The 18,862-nt window shown below is 43.7% G+C and overlaps 3 protein-coding genes across 5 annotated transcripts in view; 2 read left to right on the forward strand and 1 right to left on the reverse strand.

Moving 5' to 3' along the window:
* The window catches only part of LOC105562809 (MOB kinase activator-like 2), a 30,015-nt gene extending 28,868 nt beyond the window's left edge, over positions 1-1,147 (reverse strand). The window contains exon 1 of the mRNA XM_012013892.1: positions 920-1,147. Within this exon, the coding sequence (XP_011869282.1) occupies positions 920-924 (5 nt within the window). The 5' untranslated portion in view covers positions 925-1,147. The remainder of the gene's footprint in view (positions 1-919) is intronic.
* A 1,315-nt stretch (positions 1,148-2,462) lies between these two features.
* LOC105562814 (60S ribosomal protein L10a) lies at positions 2,463-4,674 on the forward strand. Its single transcript, XM_012013903.1, has 5 exons — positions 2,463-2,560; positions 3,066-3,221; positions 3,694-3,842; positions 4,179-4,351; positions 4,440-4,674. Exons 1-5 carry the CDS (start codon positions 2,556-2,558, stop codon positions 4,608-4,610), a joined length of 654 nt encoding a protein of 217 aa, XP_011869293.1. The 5' UTR covers positions 2,463-2,555; the 3' UTR covers positions 4,611-4,674.
* A 3,062-nt stretch (positions 4,675-7,736) lies between these two features.
* On the forward strand, positions 7,737-18,855 carry LOC105562813 (tyrosine-protein phosphatase 10D). Of its 3 annotated transcripts, XM_012013900.1 has the most exons (23): positions 7,737-8,426; positions 8,956-9,317; positions 9,913-10,185; positions 10,278-10,562; positions 10,980-11,243; positions 11,470-11,811; positions 11,991-12,317; positions 12,609-12,953; positions 13,320-13,610; positions 13,705-13,905; positions 14,032-14,137; positions 15,511-15,737; positions 15,799-15,875; positions 16,012-16,146; positions 16,217-16,339; positions 16,411-16,559; positions 16,672-16,807; positions 17,032-17,098; positions 17,173-17,271; positions 17,867-17,959; positions 18,038-18,097; positions 18,184-18,336; positions 18,413-18,855. In XM_012013900.1, the coding sequence occupies exons 2-23, from the start codon at positions 8,969-8,971 to the stop codon at positions 18,418-18,420; spliced, it is 4,110 nt and encodes a 1,369-aa protein (XP_011869290.1). In that variant the 5' UTR covers positions 7,737-8,426; positions 8,956-8,968; the 3' UTR covers positions 18,421-18,855. The 3 variants fall into 3 exon arrangements, with proteins under 3 accessions (XP_011869290.1, XP_011869292.1, XP_011869291.1); XM_012013901.1 differs by lacking the exons at positions 7,737-8,426; positions 18,038-18,097 and having other exon boundaries at positions 8,687-9,317; XM_012013902.1 differs by lacking the exons at positions 7,737-8,426; positions 18,038-18,097; positions 18,184-18,336; positions 18,413-18,855 and adding an exon at positions 17,415-17,450 and having other exon boundaries at positions 8,685-9,317; positions 17,867-17,945.
* Positions 18,856-18,862: the final 7 nt, after the last annotated feature.

Genomic DNA, 18,862 nt, shown 5'->3' on the forward strand with positions numbered 1-18,862 from the left:
TCCGCGTTATTAAAAGTGCCAGATATGGTCAAGAAAAACACCGAAGTTGTTAAAGATTATAAAATATCCAAATAAAAAAAAAGAAGGATCTTTACTAACGAAAATAAACAGGTGCCCGTAAATGAGGTTTCGCAAGTGGACGATAAACTTCCTATTTCTCGCTTGGCTGCAAGCGGACTTTGCTTCGCGGTGGGACTTTGAGACTTAATTACGGAAATAAACAATGCCGAATGCTCATCCGAGTGTCCCAACGGGATCCTCGATCGCGCCAAGATAACTCGGCGCCGGGAAACGAGCGAAGGGTGGAGAGAAGATCCGGATCGAAAATTCGTCGATCCGGGGAGGGCGGGGGGGGGGTAGGGGAGGAAGGGTCGGACTTCCGTCCGTGGTAGAAGTTGGACGGCGACGCGTAGTTTTTCGGCACCCTGTAGGTGCACGCGTCACCTCGTGCGACGACGATGACGAGGACGTTTCGTTCGCGAGGCGACGCGGCGAATATCCGCGGAGACGGTCGCGCACAACGATCGACGTTACTCTCTCGCCGCGGTTACTTTCTCCTCGCGGGGGGTGGGGGGGGGGGGAAGGCGAGCCCGGCTCGCGCGCGCGGGTAATAATCGCGCGGTCGCTCGCTCGCGCCCGTGGCCGCAGGTTAACTCAGGTTGGGAGGTTAACCTCGCGCACACGCCGGGGGAGCGGAGCGGGTTAGCACGAGGCCGCGCGCGGAGCGCGGACAGGTCGGACAGCGCGCGGCGTGAGGACGGGGGGAAGGGGGGGGGGGAGAAAGGGGGACGGACCGTTTTATTTTATTCGCGTCGACGGTGAGCGCGAAAGAGAACGAGAGAGAAAGAGATAGATAGATAGATAGATAGAGAGAGAAAGAAAGAGAGAGAAAACGTGGTGAGCGAGACAGAGGACTTACCCCATAAACCAGTCCACGGTATCGCGGAGATACTCGGGTAACCTATCCAGCTTGGATGATTTTCGTGTGGATCACCGTCGTGAGGAAAGCAGCGCGCGCGATAGACGGGAAAACAAAGTGTAAATCTCCTCCTTCCCTTTCTCTCACTCTTTCCCCACAGTACCAGCACCACGGTAGTAGTCAGGCGGTAGTAGTAGGCAGCTAGCGGCAGCAACGGCGGCGGCGGCAGCAGCAGCAGCGGCGGCGGCGGCGCGCGTTTCGCGATCTCGTGAAATCTAACATGGCGCGGCTCTATTGTCACCTGTTCCCGTCATGCCCCGCTGGCCGCCGAGGCGCATACCGCGGCCGATTCGCCCGCGACCGCCCGCCGCCCGTCAGCGCGTCGTGATCGCTCGCGCTCTCGTCGACGGCCAGCCTCGAGTGCCGCGGCTGCCTCCGCTGAGCTGACGCGACGCCAAGACGCCAAGACGCCAAGACGCGGGACGAGTCGGGCGCTCCCGCGCGACCACCGAGGTGCACGACTACACCCGGAGCTCGGAGCAAGCGTCACTTCCAGTCACTTCTCCGCCTGTCACCGCTCACTTCTACACGCGAGATAGCCGAACCCCCGCGAGTCCGCGACCCGCGACGCGCACAGCTGACACAGCTGATCGCTCGATGTGGACGCGCGCGCCTCCGCCGTTCGCGAGCGCAACGTCGCGCTTCGCCGGCAGACCGTAGGTCGCGCCACTCGCCAAGCGCCACAGGAGACAACGCTGGTGTGGGGGTAGACTCTCTTAAGCTCGTATCACACCGCGGATTGAGATTGAGATTAGATTAAGGTTAATCTGCATTGGTGGAAACAGTTTTTCAAAAATTTTCAAGAAATTATCAATTTCATATTCCGAAAGTGCCTTTAAGGGCCGTGGCACACAAACGGCCTTTAAAGCCTATCACACAATGCCAGGCAACAGGCAATAGGAATATGGAACAGAATTTTGGACGCGTTGGATTTGTCGGAAATTTTCTTCCAACCAATACAACGCGTCAAAAATTCTAATCCCTGGCATTGTGTTTGGACCTTAAGCAATGAGGGCTTTTGCGAGAACATCAAAATGTTCCAGATTAAAATGACCCTGTGCTATGATTGGTCAAATCTGAAATTTTATAGCTTCACGTTGAAATTTTATACAATGGCTGTGTTCTCCAGAAGTTAGCGCTTAATAAGCGCTTTATGCTGATTGGATAGATCTAGAAGAATAGCTCTATTTCAGCACAGATCTGAAAGTATAATCCAATGAACGCAAAGCGCTTAGCAAGCGCTAACTTCTGCTGGTCACAGGCAATGAAATTCCAGAATTGACCAATCATATAGCACAGGGTCATTTTGATCTTCTCGCGAAAGCAGCCCGGTAAACGAATTGGCCAATCACAGTCGAGAATTATGGCAGTGGTTGCCGTTTGTGCGCCACGGCCCTAACGCGAATAAACTCCCTAGTCACATCCGCCGCACACAGAGTTGCCATCTCATCGAGCCGCCCGAGAGCGACGCATTTCCTGCGCGCGCTCCGTTCCACAGGTTCCACTACTTCCACTTCTTTCTGGTATCCGTCGTTGGGTAGGTTAGTCGCGTCCTCGTCGTTCTTCGCTCGCTAAGATGACGTAAGTATATAATCGTGTCGAATAATCGCAATCTTTTGCGTAGACTTTGCCTTCTTGTTGCCAACGATCGCGCCGAACCGCATTTATTCGCGAATGCATCTTATTTTTGACGTATTTTTTTATGTAATACGACTATTAACACGTAACGTTAGCGTGTCGCGTCGAGGCTCTAAGATGCACATGCTTGGTAGATCTGCATTATTATAACGTGTATTGTATGCGAGATAACTTTTTTAAAGATTTATAGATAAAATAACGTTGAGTCGCCAACGTTCTATGTTTTATTTATTACGTGCATTTGAACAATTTGTGTGGTAAAACATTGGGACTCCGGATGTTTTTTCTTATAATAATGGTACGATCTTCTAACAATATAGTTCTGTTGCGGGGATAAATATTGCAGAGACCGTGTAACAATCGCCGAGTTTTCGAGTACACGCTTCGTTTCTACAAAAATCTTTTTTCCTCAAATCTGCACGTGCGTTTTATTTCGGCTTGATTGCAGATCGAAGGTATCCCGCGACACTCTGTACGAGTGCGTGAACGCCGTGCTCCAGAACTCGCAAGACAAGAAGAGGAAGTTCTTGGAAACGATAGAGTTGCAGATCGGTTTGAAGAACTATGATCCGCAGAAGGACAAGCGTTTCTCTGGCACAGTCAAGTACGTTTCTACCTGACTCTGGGGCATGTTTTTGGTCACTTGATGTTCTTCGCTAAGAGGAATGCGTATCAAAATTGCCTCAGATCACGTCAGGGAGCTAGATTTTATCTGGCGGACCTGCACCCAGGGTCTTAAATTAATTGGGGAGGTATTTATACCGTTATTTAAATACAGGATCACGATCCTGTTGGTAAGTTATTCTGGGAACGCTATATTCATTAAAGGAAGAGAATAGTTTTAAGAGATTCTTGGGCAACACTGTAAATTTCCCTTCAACGATCAATTGTACAGTCAAACTTTATCGAGTCGCCAGCGTTCTATGATGTTTTATTTGTTGCATGTATTATCTGAAGAATTTGTGTGGTGAAACACATTTAAGCCTGAGAACATTGGGACTCTAGATATTATTTTTTTAATAACAGTATACGTGACGTACTCAAGCTTTGATCACCGTTGATTTTCGTCATGTTAGGTTGAAGAATATTCCCAGACCAAAAATGCAAGTATGTGTTCTTGGCGACCAGCAGCACTGCGATGAATCTAAAGCTAATAATATTCCGTACATGGATGCAGAAGCGCTGAAGAAACTTAACAAGAACAAGAAGCTCGTAAAGAAACTCGGTAGGTTAATGCGTTTTCACGGTTTCTCAAACAGTCGAGTTACCTTCTCAAAAGCACCATCATTGCTTAATACTCGAACAATGGTGGTCGTCAAGTAGAAGGAGATTAAAGTTTCTTCACTAGGTGTGGGTAATGTGAATCGTATCATTACACTCAATCCGTGTCGATACATGTATTTCATTTAAAAAAGTTTCAAAAACCTTTTTACAAAGGTATTTTTTCATGCAGAAATTTTCTCGGTTATTGATAGAGAAGCTTCCAGTGTTTTGACAAAATTTATGATATCCGAGGATTAAATGAAATAACGTTCGTCATGCATTTGTGTTCTTTTTGCAGCGAAAAAATACGACGCGTTCTTGGCTAGCGAGTCGTTGATCAAGCAAATTCCCCGTCTTCTCGGTCCTGGTTTAAACAAGGCCGGTAAATTCCCTGGGCTGTTGTCGCACCAGGAATCGATGGTTGCCAAAATCGACGAAGTTAAGGCCACCATTAAATTCCAAATGAAGAAAGTGCGTTGCCCGAGTAGTTTCTATTAAGTTTTTCATTAATATACAAATTCGTACTTGTGTATTTTCTACGATTATTTTTATTTTATAGGTGTTGTGTCTGTCAGTAGCCGTCGGACACATTGAAATGACACCCGATGAGTTGGTGCAAAATGTCCACCTCTCGATAAACTTCCTTGTCTCCCTGTTGAAGAAACACTGGCAGAATGTGCGCTCGCTTCACATCAAGTCCACCATGGGACCGCCACAGAGACTGTACTAAGTCGAACTTGGCACGATACATTTTAAATGTACATTCATTGCAATAAAACTGTAAAAACTATAAATTTGTTCTTCCATTACGTTTGTCACAAATAAATGCTTTACTATATTGTAGATGCGACACGCTACTTTCAAAGTCATTCAAATTCTTAGGCTAATATTACATTTGTCGTACGACAAATTTTTCAAGCGTGTTGATTGGCCGCTGAATATAAAACTTCTAGATACTCGAGAATTTTACTATCTTGTATGTTTTGACCGGTATTCATAATCTGATCTTTGATTCAAGATAGTCTTGAATTTATCTAAAGATGCCGTATAGAACATTTCATTAGCTACCGAGTATCTAAAGATGATCTTAAGATAGTCTTGAATATAAGATCTGACTATGAATACCGGTCTTAGAATCTCGATAGGACAGACGTTGGTATAATTCCGCAGTGTAATAAATATTTGATAACGTTCGAAGCAATGCGAATTCGTTGATTTCAGAAACTTTTCGATAAGGAGACGATAAAGCTTTATCGCTACGTCGCGGAAAGAATACGCGTTATTATAAAATATTTACAAAGTAATTATTGAACAAATAATACAGTAGCTTTTTCCAATAACTACTCCTTATGCTTTGGAGTGAAACCGTATAAGTGAACGATTGTAATTCAGAGTAAATAAAAAAAAAGAGAAAAATTTCTAACGATATCGCACGTGTGAGTCTAGTAGGCGATAAATAAACGTGTCTCGAGATTATTTTAGGTGAATAATTAAAGGTGTTGGAATTCTTTTTGGTTTCGTCATCCATGCAGTAGCTACCTGCTAAGGTTCGTTAGAACCCATCGGGAAAGTATGTGGTAGGTAAGGGATCTACGTGTCACGCGATAAAGGACGTAGCCGGACCCTGGATCCGGTTCACGTACGCTTCTTTGGGGACCGCGCATGTGTGCGTGGGTCCTACGGAGGTCTACTAAACTTGAACGGGCACGCACCACACAACCACGCTATTTCCAACGATCTTTGTGGGGGCAGTTCGGTGGCGGTCGCTGCGCTTTGAAGAGGCACATGGTTTCGAGTTCCGCTTCGTAAGCAGATGCCTGCGAAGCCGAGGACCCGCGTTTAGTCTCTCGTTCCCCCTTTTTTCGCACGTTTTACGCGCGCGATCCTTGCGAAATTCTCCCGACGGCTACGCGCATTCCTCGACTTGGCCCCTCGCGGGATTCCTGGCCGAGCATTGATGGAGTAAAGTGTTCGGGTAAGCTTCAACGTGCTTCGAACTCGCTCTCGAGAGTCAGGGATAAATGACGGATTCGAGATCCTTCGTCGAGGTGTTCTTCACGAAGGTGTTCCAAATCTCACGGGAATGCTTTCAGCTTGTATTTATGTACTCGAATGTCATTTTATTTGTTATTCTTTTCGTTATACTTGTTTTTTTTAATAATATAATAATTTTTAATTTTAAGTCTTGTAAGTTTTAAGATTGTAAGTTTTTAAAATAATGTAACAATAATTTTATTATAAAATAAATTTAGAATGCAGAGTACAGGTGAGTAGATATACTAGGCCGGTTCTGGATCAAGAGTGGTGGGGGGTCATAAATCATTTTTTTGGTCATAAATCATTTTTTTGTTAGAAAGAAAATTGTTTAAACAAACATAAATCCTCTTTTCGTTTAGAAAAAATTGTTTAAACAGACATAAATCATTTTTTGTTAGAAAAAAAAAAGATTTATGACCCCCCACCACTCTTGATCCAGAACCGGCCTAGTATATCTTACTCAGGTGTACGCAATACGTATTCTAATGATATAAAATTAATATATACTTGATATATAAAATATTAAGGTTATTTCAGGACAAAGGGAGATAAAAAAGAGACTATCAATTATCAAGATTCGGTAGTGTTTATGAACGCAGATTTTGGTTGCCTTGCGTAAATATGGATGACGAAACTTCGGTTTTTATTTAATTTTCATACGCGAGTGCAATGTAATTTCAGTTATTCCAACATGTAAGATAAAACTTCGAAACGTGTCTCGAAAATAATAATGTTGAAAAATACGGAGAGAACAGAGGCGATAGGATTAATTGATAAATAATGGACGATAAGACTGAATTCTACTCGTAGAAACAATTTACTGATACGGAGGCCTGATTTCTGATTTCTGATAAAATTGTCAGCTTCCGTAAAATGCGAGATAAGCACGTAACTTTGAGTTATATTTAGTTATATTTCTCGAACTTTGCATTGTGGCGAGCGAAGCGAGAAAAAAATCGCTGATAACCGTTTGCATTATTGAATTACGAAAGTCGGAGTTTTCGGTGAGGATGGTTAGCGATTAAATTGCAAAAGTGATTGTTACAAAACGGGGGGAAAAGTGCGCTGCGATCTTGAGTCGATTGTCTTGCACGAGATAAGTGAATTGTTTTCTGCTACTGCACTGGTGAACTAGTGCAATGAATTAAAGTAAGACAAGTATTTTTTTTCACTCTAGCTTACTGCACTAGTTCACCAGTGCGGCAAAAATAGAAAACACGCCTGATGTAAATAACCGAGAATGGTATTCATTAAAATTCATGAATTTAAGGAAATTCCGAATTACAAAATGATCGATAAAAGTGCAAAAGTTACATCTTTTGGCTAGCAATTTACGCAGACGCTTTTAAGAATTCAATTGATTTCCTCGATCGCGAGAAGATCGATTGGATCGACGATGTTAGAAGTCGCGGGGCAACGGCCGTTTCTCGAATTGGAAGAGACAAGTGGCACGTTAAAAGTGTCGCGGCTTCAGATAGTAATATCGGAAGGCGGGATTATATATCGGGGCGCGGGATGGAAAAACGCCGTTCTTTCCCAGCGGAAAGAACGTAAAGGGAGAAAAAAAAATAGAACTCGGGGCCGGCGCGGCGCCGCGTGTATATTTGATTAATAAAGTGGCCGCAAAAGAGTGCGCTCTTCTCGGACGAGTGGACTCTAGCCCGTTATCAGTGATATCAACTAGCGGAGCGGCGACAAGCAGCCAACCGGGCGGAAGGCTGTCAACGAGCGCGGTCGAGTTGGGCAATGATTATCGAAAGCGCAGCCGACAACGACGGCGAACGAGTTACTGCTTACTGGCCGTTCTCCACAGTCACCGAGAGACCGCGCGAGCCGATACAGCACGGCACATTACAATCGCGCGCGGTACCACCGATAAATTATCGATTCGCGATCGGCGGCGGCGGCCGAGTGTCGCGACTCTAATCTAAGCCCCGGTGAAAATCCAGTTATGCGTTGATAAAAGAAGAAAACAAAAGCACGCAATGCCCCGCGAGGTGATTTTCCAAGAAGCGTACCGTTGCGTCGATCGAAAATCGTCGGGTGTACGGTATATGTTGCGCGCATATCAATAATGCAACGCGAGTAATGGCCTTTTAGAACACAATTACTCGGATCTTACGCGAAGGCGTCGAAGCGAGTCGCCGATCGCGGCTTTGCAGGTTTTCAGCGCGCGTTATACGTATACTTTAATAAATTTCAAATTCAAATCCGACGGAAACAAGCTTCCGCTCGCCGGTGTGGAAACACGCGGAGATTCGAAAAGGACGGGCCCCCGGGGAGAAAAAGGCCGGGATGCGGTGACGCACGCGGTCCTTCGGGCGGGCGTGAAAGGAAGCAGATACGAGCGCGCTGCAAATGACGTCGCTTTCCAAATCGCTTCCGTTCTGCGGCAGCCGGGGGATGCGCTACATTTTAATAGAAATCTTTGACTCTTGCGTCAGCGGCGACACTTGAAGATATTGCGTCGTGACTCGCCGCGGGAGGGAAGTGTTGTGCTCGAAGTCACGTAAGAGAGTCCAAGTGGAAACGCCTCTTATTTCCAAGTTGAAATACACGCGTTGTTCGGTGCTGATCAATTAACGTAGGGCGATTTTCGCCGACTGCTTTGTACGCGCGCCGAAGTGTACCAGAGCGTATATGCTCGCCTTTGCACCCGAGGACGCTTAAAGATATCCAGTAGAGAAGTTTATTTTAACAAAACGAATCGTTCCATCGGAATATATTGAACCTGACGGCTATTTTCAGGTGCAAAGGCCTTCATGACGCCGTGCACTCCGGTACACTTTAATTGGTACCTGTGCCGAACGATCGCCAAAAATCGCCTACCTAAGCGCACGACGTGGGTCCTCGGAGTTTTTCCAAGTCGCTCGACCTGGAATAGTGAACTTTGACCGCGCCGATTCAGCGGGACCGGGCGATTTTGCCTCCGGTTTACTGGTGCGCCCGCGAGCACAAGGCGCCGCCAAAGTCAAGTTACCCCGCGGCAGTTGGGACGTGCCAAGTTGTGACATGCGTCAGTTTCGCTTTGTTTGCAGCATTCGTTAGAACATGATCCTTGAAAGGCGCCTGCCATTGCTCGTTCTCGCTCTCCGCCTCCTGTGCGCGCTCTGCGACGATGGCGCGTCCACGTCGGAAGGGACGACGCTCGCCGCGCCGGCGGACCCGGTCTACGAGGGAATCTTCCGACCTGCGGGGAATAGCCTCGAGAATTTCGACGAACCCGCCGTGGAACCCCTGACGACTGTTTCACAGCCGGCCACCGGTGACGACAAATCCTCATCGTCCACGACCGTCGATCGTACTACGAGGTCTACTACTGCGCCCAACCAAGTGACTGCCATCGATAGTACGATTGGTACGACGGTCTGCGACCCGACGTGGCCGATAAACGCAAGCGGTAATTAAGATGGTCCTTCCGGTGTAAGAATTTACTGTTCAACAGATCAGAGAATTTGTTTTAGAAACGAATATATTTATGTTCGGGCAAGTACCGATGGATCTAAGGCTATAGTATTCATAGTCAAATCTTATATCCGAGACCTCGAATTGATCTAAAGATTCTGTATGGAACATTGCATTAGCTACGGAGTATCTAAAGATGATCCTAAGACGGTCTTGAATATAAAATTTGCCTATGAACGTGACATTTTCTCGCGTTCTTCTTCTAGAATTTAATAGAGAAGGGTCCTTTGTTATGAGATAGCAGGTTTTCAACACCCAAATTCAACCACAAATCTCCCTTCGCAACGATCATACAATCTAACAATGAATTTTCCACCAACCAGATTTCGCTCCAAGGGCAATAACTTCATAGTGGAAGCACCTGATGATGCCTACATTTAATAGAAATCCCGCTATCCCGTATTAGGATCCTATCTCATAATAGGAAACTTCCCTCTAGTGTAGTTGAATTTTTCGAAAGATTATCAGCGATCGTTCCATCGCGGTACGTTTCGTCCTGGAACATTCACGTTTAGCAATTTTGCCATCAGCGGATGCGAGGGAAGTAGTCAACTTGACGGCCGAGATAGGCACAGAATGGATCGCTCTCTCGTGGGAATCCCCGTGCAACGTGACGGACGTCCCGGTGATATACTCGGTCGAGAGATGCGACGATCGAAATTGCACGCAGACAAACGAGACCGGTACCCGGCACAACGCCACCCATCTCGAGCCGTGCGCGGGGTACGAGTTTAAGGTGAAAATCCTTTTCGAGTCCTGGGAGTCTGCCGGAGCTGATCTGTCAGCCACAACGGATCACGCCAGTGAGTGTACAGCTGGGTCTTTTCCTTAACTCTCGTTAAAATAAGAGAGATCAATCAATATCGAATATCTTCATCACGCTGACTCTCCACAGTTTCGGAAATCGGGGACGTGGACTCCCTGAGCGCGCGCACCGTCAGCGTCAGCGCTGTCCAATTGACCTGGCAGGCGCCCGCGACGCACGCGAAATGCGTATCCAGCTATTCCATTGCCCGGTGCAACGACAAGTCCTGCGACGAGACCACAGTTTCCGCCGCAGTCACGAACTACACCGCCAACAATCTCGAGCCGTGCACCGAGTATCACTTCACCGTCAAAACCGTGACGCCGTCCGTGGAGTCTGCCGGCGTAAACGAGACTGCGACGACGGCCTCGCCGAGTAAGCTCGAACCGCCCTGGAATTGGTGGAAAAGTTGGCGGAGAGTCTCGTAGAATGCATGTGAAATTTGCGACCAATTTGTCCCCGCGAAATTGATAGATTATCTTATCAAGCTCGACGTCTCGCCCGGTAAACACCAACCAACAGCGACATCGTACAATATTATAATTTTCCACTCAGCAATACAAGTGTAATATCACCTATGTTACACATCGCAGTTAAATTGTTGAGCATGAAAATTATAGTTTTTAATACGATGTTGTGCCGCTAGTTGTAGTTTACTGGGCCTTCGCGAATAAGTCCGGAATTAAAATTCCGCTCGATCAAAGCGTACTCTCCGCTCCGCTTTCCGCCAGCTTCAAGACAACCAGTTTCGATCTTCGGCAAATCCGTCTCTGACACATGGACAATTTACAGAATTGTCGGCGCCGCAGTCCTTCCACGTAGAACCTGGCAATTTTTCGCTGATCGTGAAATGGGAGCCGCCGGAGTCTGGCACAGCCTGCCTGAAGCATTATCGCGTAACTACGGATTTCAAGTTCAGCGACAATACTACGAACACGAGTATGGTTATTTCGGATTTGCATGCTTGCAAGATGTATCAGGTGTACATCAACGCCGTGAACAAAGACGACGTAGAGGGAGAAAAGATAGATAAGAGCGCTACCACGCTTCGACACAGTAAGCAAAATTAGCTTAGACTTCTTTCTTTGTGCATATCGCACGCGGTATGATGGCAGTTAATTTATCAACTCATCATTATTTTTCGCAATAGACTTAAAATTACAATTTTATTACTTCGTATTTGTGTTTTCACATTAGAGCCTTGTGAATATTCTTGTTTTAACTCGTCAACGTTTGGGCATGAAGATTGAATTTGACGAAAAAGTTTTCTTCAATATTTCAGTAACGAATCCACCAATCTCACATGCTACTACGGGAGTAATGCCGAGCGTCAGGAGTCTGTTTATCATCTGGACCATCCAGAAAGAAAACAATCATTGCCCGCTGTCGTCCATAATAACTATGTGCAATTACACAGAAAGGCAGGGGAAAGGCTACGAGCCTGATAATCGCGTGATCTCGATGAAAATAGATCGCGATACCGCTGCAGATCCTACCGTAGACCTAAATGTAACCGTAGACGGACTGACCCCTTTCACGAGTTACACTTGCTGGGCGCATACCGTTAATAGCGCAGGATACAGTGACTTGAGCGACGGTGTCAATGCCACAACGCTGCAGGACGGTAATTGCACGCACTATCAATTACGCAGGGTTGGAAATACCTCGTTACTTGTAACGAAGTTATATATTTATTAATACACTTGTTGGACATCGCTAACATTGCAGGATATATTTATAATAATTGATTGACTTAACGTTTATTAATTTAGCGTCAGCTGATGTCTTGTGTTACAATTTTAGTACCGTCTCCACCCAAGTTTTCAATCGGAAACATCACGGACTCACAATTCTCTGTGTCTTGGGAAGAACCGGATTATTTGCCTGGTCATTTAGAGGAATTCGAAATCATAGTCGACTGGGTACTATTGTATCCGATTCCAAATTGGTGCCCTCGCGAAGAACAAGATAACGATCATTCTAAAAAGTTCAATACAAGCGGGAGCGTGTTTGAGTACGATTATCTCGAAGCAAAGGCATTCACGAGCTACCAAGTGTGCATGAGAGCGAGAACAGGGGCAGGATGGGGCAACAGCAGCGAACCCAAAACAATTTTCAGTAATAGCGGAGGTATTTACGTTTCTCATATCTTCATTTCCTTATGCAAGATTATTCTTAATCCCTGAAATATACTAAACCGTTTCTGGTGGGTTAATATTTTATCAAGAATACAATTTTAATATAAACAACTCGATCTAAGTTAACATTCGTTGATAAACGATTTATATTATTGGTAAAATATTTATGCAATTACGAAAATATCACGTAACAGTTTTAACGGTATGGAAACCTCCATAATGGCTTCTCTTCCTTTTTTTCGACTATTCTAAACGTTGCATGCTATGATTGTGATCGATTCAGTTCCAGGGGCAGTCTCGAAATTCAATTCCTCGTCCATCATAATCAAAGAGAGTTCAAGTAATGCGAACGTGTTAGATACGATTCTGACATGGGGCTTTCCGTGTTCATTAAACGGTAACCTCGACTTCTTTAACATATCGGGGCTTGGTACCAGAGACGAATATCTGCCCGATTTTATCTTCAGGAAGTCCCAATGCGATTACGTTAGCAACAATTACATGTGCTCGATAAATCTCGGCGAATTGAAAGGAGAGTACAATTATAACTTTACGATATCCGCCAAAGTTATGGATGTCGATACGCTCGGGCAGCCAGTTAGTGAAAACGTGCTATATCCTGCCGGCAGTAAGTACCAGTGTGAATAATTCTCTTAATAATTTTCCTTTGTTACATTAAACTTTTTCTCGGACCTATAATATATCAGAATTCTATATTGCCGCGTTCTCCATCTTCAAGATGAATAAAACTAGGCGGGACACGTCTACACGGAAAAAAATGATGTATCCACAACTTCAGTGTAAAAATATAAGATAGTTGTCTCGATAGTCTAGATATTTAGTTCGATAGCAAATACAATTGAGTGAATTATTTATGTCTGTGGCAGTCCGTGACATCAACATTTAATTCGAGCAACTTGGAGCATATTTTTTTCCGTGTACGTCATCTTCAATTTTTCTGCGAACAATTAAGAAGACTCTTTTTCTGTCGTAGTACCGCCGCAGCCTAAGGACGAAGACGTTAAATCGATCACCCTGGATCCGTACAAGGTGCGCAGATCTACAACATCCGCTGCCGTTCTGCTGCCCATATTCCCTAATACCAGCGGCGACATCAAGTTCTACGCGATCATGGTGGCGAAGATGGGACACAATAGTGTACGGTCGCACACGAGGTTCGATTTGGCCAGCAAGGACTGGCCCAACGCGTCCTCCTGGGAGGAAGCGATGATAGACGATTTCACAATCACGTATCAAGCGACGTGGAAGCACTGGAATCCTTATCGTAGGTGATATGCTAACAGATGCAGGACGATTGTTTACCAAGCGCTGAGACTACGTCGCGCATGTATTATTAAAATATCTGCGACTCTGTTTAGCGAACTACATCGTTGATTACGGGCACGTGAAAGCCGTCAAGTATACGATCGGCGATGACAATGACTGCAAGGAGATTTCGTCCAAGATGGACCGGGTGTACTGCAACGGGCCTCTTAAACCGGACACGTGGTACCACGTCAGAATGAGGGCGTTTACAGACGGCGGCTACGCCGATTCCGAGACATTTATGATAAAAACGAGTGCGTATCTTGTAATCATTGACCGTCGAACGGTCGTCCGTCTAATTGTAAACACCTTACGCAACGGAAATACGTGACACATATATTATTTCATATATCGGTCCCCTTTCTTTTCTGTAATACCAGACGCAGAACTGAATGTCGCTCTCATTGTCGGAGCTGTCGTCAGCATTCTTTTCGTGGGGATCGTCGTGACGATGATGCTGCTCGTGCGAAGATGCTCGCCGTACATGTAAGTCACAATCTCATTATTGTAACATACGTAACCGATAAAAAAAAAGAGAGCTATGTAACGCGTATCGATGCCGCTCTTGTATCTTGATCGAAGACACGAGCGACAATGTCGAGTCATACACATCTCGATCGAGGATAATTGGAACTCGTTCTACATCGCGTAACACAGCGGAATAAGATAAGATAAGATTTCCGCAGGAAAAAAGTGTCAAGCGGAAAATTGCAACAATAATAATATACGGGCCAGCCGGTGAAATCACGTCACTGACGCGACGCCGCGCGCGTAGACTCGAAAATCCGCCGGACAGGTGCACGCGCGCGTTTATGAACAATGATCGATATTTATTGTATGACTCACAGAGGAGAGAACTATAGCTAAGGCGTGAGCAAGGTCGCGCGATACACGCGCGTCTATCGCACGCTAGGATATACAGTACAGTACGGTCGGTGCTCGATGAGGTTTGAACGTCGCCGTGCGACCGCGTGCTACCACTGAGCTGCGGAAAGTCGAGGGTATTTTTAAATTACTCGGAAAATACGTTCGCAAGCGTGCGTGTGCGGGACAATAGAGATAGCGTCGTCACGGAGATCGACAGAGATTCGGCTATGACTCTGACCTTTGGGAGGGAACAGAGTCCTTGGGTCCGTTTCTAGCCAGGCGCGTATGTTCATTGCGTAAGTTTTCGTTTTATTCCCCTACTATGAATGAGCTGCCTACGCTACACCGGCGAAGGAAAGACACGCGTATACGAAACGCGGATGCTATTGCGCACTTTGGCTAGCGATTCTCATCATTGCTTCGGCGAGCGTACGTCAAACCCGTTAGCGGAAAACGTTAAACGCATTCAGCGACCACTTTTCTAATCTCCATCACTTTACATACACGTGTATGTATTCTTATGTATTCTGCGCGTGTTACATATTAATGTTTTATTACGCACGCTGTTTCGTACGTATTATTATTTTATCGTGACACACACGCGCAATAAGTCGCACAAAAAGTTTCTCGTTTTCTTTTCTTCAATAGACCGCTTTCGTCAAACAACGTATTATTATTTTATTGCTCTCAAGGAGAACGGAACACGAGGCTACGTGAGAGGCAAAAAGTAGGAGGAAAAGGAGTCAACACCTCGTCTGATAGAATTGTAGTTTTAAATGTGAAACTTATCTTTGAAGCGAGAAAATTTTTTTCAGCACGCATACATACACATGTACGTGCATACATTTCTCCACACGTATCTTATCCTCATAATTTTTCGATTGCGCATTTATTGATTAAATATACGAGATAAGATATATATTATTACGGCTTCTTGTGTTGTACGCTTTATAGAGAATAATTCGCGTTCGCCGTAATCTCTTTCGTTCCAGAGTGTTTCGCCGATTTCTTCACTCTGACATGCCCGGCTCGCCCGTGCCCGCGCCGTTCACCAGGAAGAAGTTCATCAGCCACTGTCAGCAGTTGGTGGACAATCCTGGGAAACTGAGCAATGAATTTCGGCTGCTCCAGACACTCAGCGTCGACCTGCAGATGCCCACGAATACAGCCTGCCTGCAAGCCAACCGGAAGAAAAATCGTTACTCCGATATTTTGCCCTGTACGCACTTGCCTTGCAATTCGCTCGCGACTCGCGACTTATACATGATTCATGCTTTCAGATGATTTCTCAAGAGTGAAGCTCGAAGTGATAGATAACGACCCGAACACGGATTATATCAACGCATCGCTCATAAAGGTAAATATTTTACATACGCGCGTGTGCTGTACGCGCACTGACTCGACAGTCTTCTTCCATCGAAGAGTGAAATGGGTCTTGCCTAGGCAAAAGTATTACGAGTATTTCTAAGGGACAAAACTGTATTTTGCGCTAGGGATACACGGGAGAAGATGAATACATAGCCTGTCAAGGTCCGAAGGAGGAAACCACTTACGATTTCTGGAGAATGGTCAATCAGTATAACATTAATATCATAGTCATGCTGACGCAGCTGGTTGAGAAGGGCAAAGTAAATTATGATCGCCGACAATATTGCATAATATCAAATGCCGTTTATCGTACATTAATGTCCGTTTCAGGAGAAATGCCATCAATATTATCCGAAAATAAGCGAGTCTTTCCGATATGAGAACATGACGATACGATGTACGAGTGAATTAGATTTCAAGACGCACACCCAAAGAACGCTCGTATTACAAAAGGTTTATATTGTTTTTATTTTGGAAAATTTTTATGCCAAGAATATATTTGTGAAGAGTACGAATACTTACAGGAAAATAAAAAAAGGACCATTACTCATCTGCACTTTAAAGACTGGCCCGATCACGATGTTCCAGAGGATTTCGATGCGATGATCAATTTTTGCCAAATAATGCGCCGCAATATCACCGCTAATAAAGGTTTTATCGTCGTTCATTGCAGGTATGAATAATAAATTTTATACGAATAAAACTGTTTTGCATCTCATGGCAATCATAGCGTTGCGATTAATTGATTTATGCTTCTATATAAAAAATATATCGTTACTTTACAGTGCAGGAATTGGCCGAACGGGAACATTAATAGCGATAGATATTCTTCTGCAACAAATTAGAGATAATAGGAAATTAGATGTATTCGGAACTGTATATAGATTGCGACATCATAGAATAAATATGGTACAAAGAGAAGTAAGTAATTACATAAACCAAATCGTGTAATCAAATTCACTAGAAACTAGTTAGAATAAAGTACCGAATGCTGGAATTCAGGAAATTGCAAATATTCGACATTTTTAGTAAAAAAAAAGCTGATTCCACGTTTTATATCCACATTTTGATAATTTGCAGATATTTTATATATTAATGTTTGCATATACTTATACGACATAAAAAGAACGTCTTCACATTTTCAGAGCCAATACGCTTATATATATAATTGTATAAAGCAAGTACTCAAGAATCCTTATTTCTTAAAAACTTGTGAGTATCTTTTACAATGAGTATAGTTGATGTAATATTTTTCTGAAAATATTAATTATTTTACATTCTCGTAGACAAACCACCACCAGTTGAGCCAGTATATGAGAACACCTCTATGAAAGCCAAAGATACAACGAATTCAGACACGAATCTAGTCAACAATATTGAAATATGTATGTGATATATATTTAACACGTGTACATATGTATATACTCTATTCTCTGTAGCGGACTAGACTATTCTTTACTCTTATGGTATTATCAATGGTATTAAAGAAAGCACGATAGAAATAACACTAATCTATTTTGTACTACAGAATGAGAGTCTCTCCAACTATCTAATACGTGATGAGGTAGGAACAAACGCTTGGATCGCGTCATCTTCGTTTCGCTTTGCTTTCCCCTCTTGCCTCATTTAATCCACTCATATGTATATCTATTTATCACTTATGTAATCTTCTCTGAGCTAAACGTGTAACATGTTCATTTTGCTTTTCTGCACGTATGGTTTGAAAAGAATTTCGCAGTTGATATACGCTTATGATTATTTACAAACTGGACATAATGCAATATGGAACGAAGAAATTGTATTATAGGCCAGTGATTATTTTTTGTGTCATATTAAAAAGCAAAATTATATTAGTGTAATGTTTTCCTTTAAAGCTATAATCATCGAACTGCTTTTTCAAGTCAGTTCATATTGCACAGTTGTTTGTATTGTTATCCAGCTATTCTTTTTTAATGTACTGTACGGTTCATATTGTTTCAGTAAAGAAACACAACTCTGTATCCATGGAGTCTCTGGAATCAATCTCTTCCAATTTCTCTCCTCGATCAACTTCAAAAAGCATAATAAATAGCGGTAAGTTCAATACGTAATCTATTTTAAATGTCACCTGTGTAATGCGGCAGACTTTATTCCACATAATTTTACTTTAAGATTTGAGGCAGTGCAAATCAATGGGTGCCATAAATGTAAAAACTCATCACTTTGCTATAGGTCAGTAACAATAGCATATATAAACCTTTTTCTACTTTCATTGTAAGAACGATATTGGTAAATATCTCTTTTCGACTATTTTCCAGGAAAATCCCGAACTCTGGATTGTATCTTTAAATCACTGAGAGACTCGTCATGCGAGCTAAATAGAGAAACCTTAACGCAGGAGAGCCTTCCTTTATTAACATGTTTAAGATCAGTTGATATACTTGGCGACAGCGCGCAACACGCTACAAACGGTAAGTCTGATATCTCTTAAAACTTTTCTCTTTATATTTAACAACTGGTCATTTGCTAAGTCTACATATTTTGCAGATATATGAGAGACGACTGAATCATAACTATTAATGTATTAAGTTGACCATCAAATGGACAAATATTAGGTTCAAGTATAAACTGTAATTACATGTAAATATAATTCAATGAAGAATTGATGTATATATTTCATTCACGTACTATTTCTCATAAATAATCACAAGCATACATGCCATGTCAGAGTATCGGGATTGGGAAGCAACTCGCTACTTGTAACTGTAACCAGATACTCTTATAGAGTAACTTTCCAACCCTGTAGAATATATTATGTGATACTACATATGCTTATCAGCATTATTATCTAACACACGCCTTAAATAACCTCTAGTCCAACTAGAAAACATTTTATATACCAGAGACGGATATTGTAACTAGAGCATACGTTTAGATACCGATAAGACCATTTTATAAAATTCTTCAAAATATATGTAGTCTTGACAGAAGAACCGT

This window comes from Vollenhovia emeryi, unplaced genomic scaffold, assembly GCF_000949405.1.
Source record: "Vollenhovia emeryi isolate VEMERY1.0 unplaced genomic scaffold, V.emery_V1.0 DF939183.1, whole genome shotgun sequence".
In the NCBI taxonomy this organism is placed as follows: Eukaryota; Metazoa; Arthropoda; class Insecta; order Hymenoptera; family Formicidae; genus Vollenhovia; species Vollenhovia emeryi.

Coding starts and splice junctions, on each gene's coding strand:
- LOC105562814 (XM_012013903.1), top strand. Junction 3,222..3,693: donor CGTTTCTCTGGCACAGTCAA/GTACGTTTCTAC, acceptor TCGTCATGTTAG/GTTGAAGAATATTCCCAGAC. Junction 3,843..4,178: donor GAAGCTCGTAAAGAAACTCG/GTAGGTTAATGC, acceptor TTCTTTTTGCAG/CGAAAAAATACGACGCGTTC.
- LOC105562813 (XM_012013900.1), top strand. CDS start 8,969: ATGATCCTTGAAAGGCGCCTGCCATTGCTCGTTCTCGCTCTCCGCCTC. Junction 14,138..15,510: donor CGAAGATGCTCGCCGTACAT/GTAAGTCACAAT, acceptor CTTTCGTTCCAG/AGTGTTTCGCCGATTTCTTC. Junction 16,147..16,216: donor AGCTGGTTGAGAAGGGCAAA/GTAAATTATGAT, acceptor TGTCCGTTTCAG/GAGAAATGCCATCAATATTA.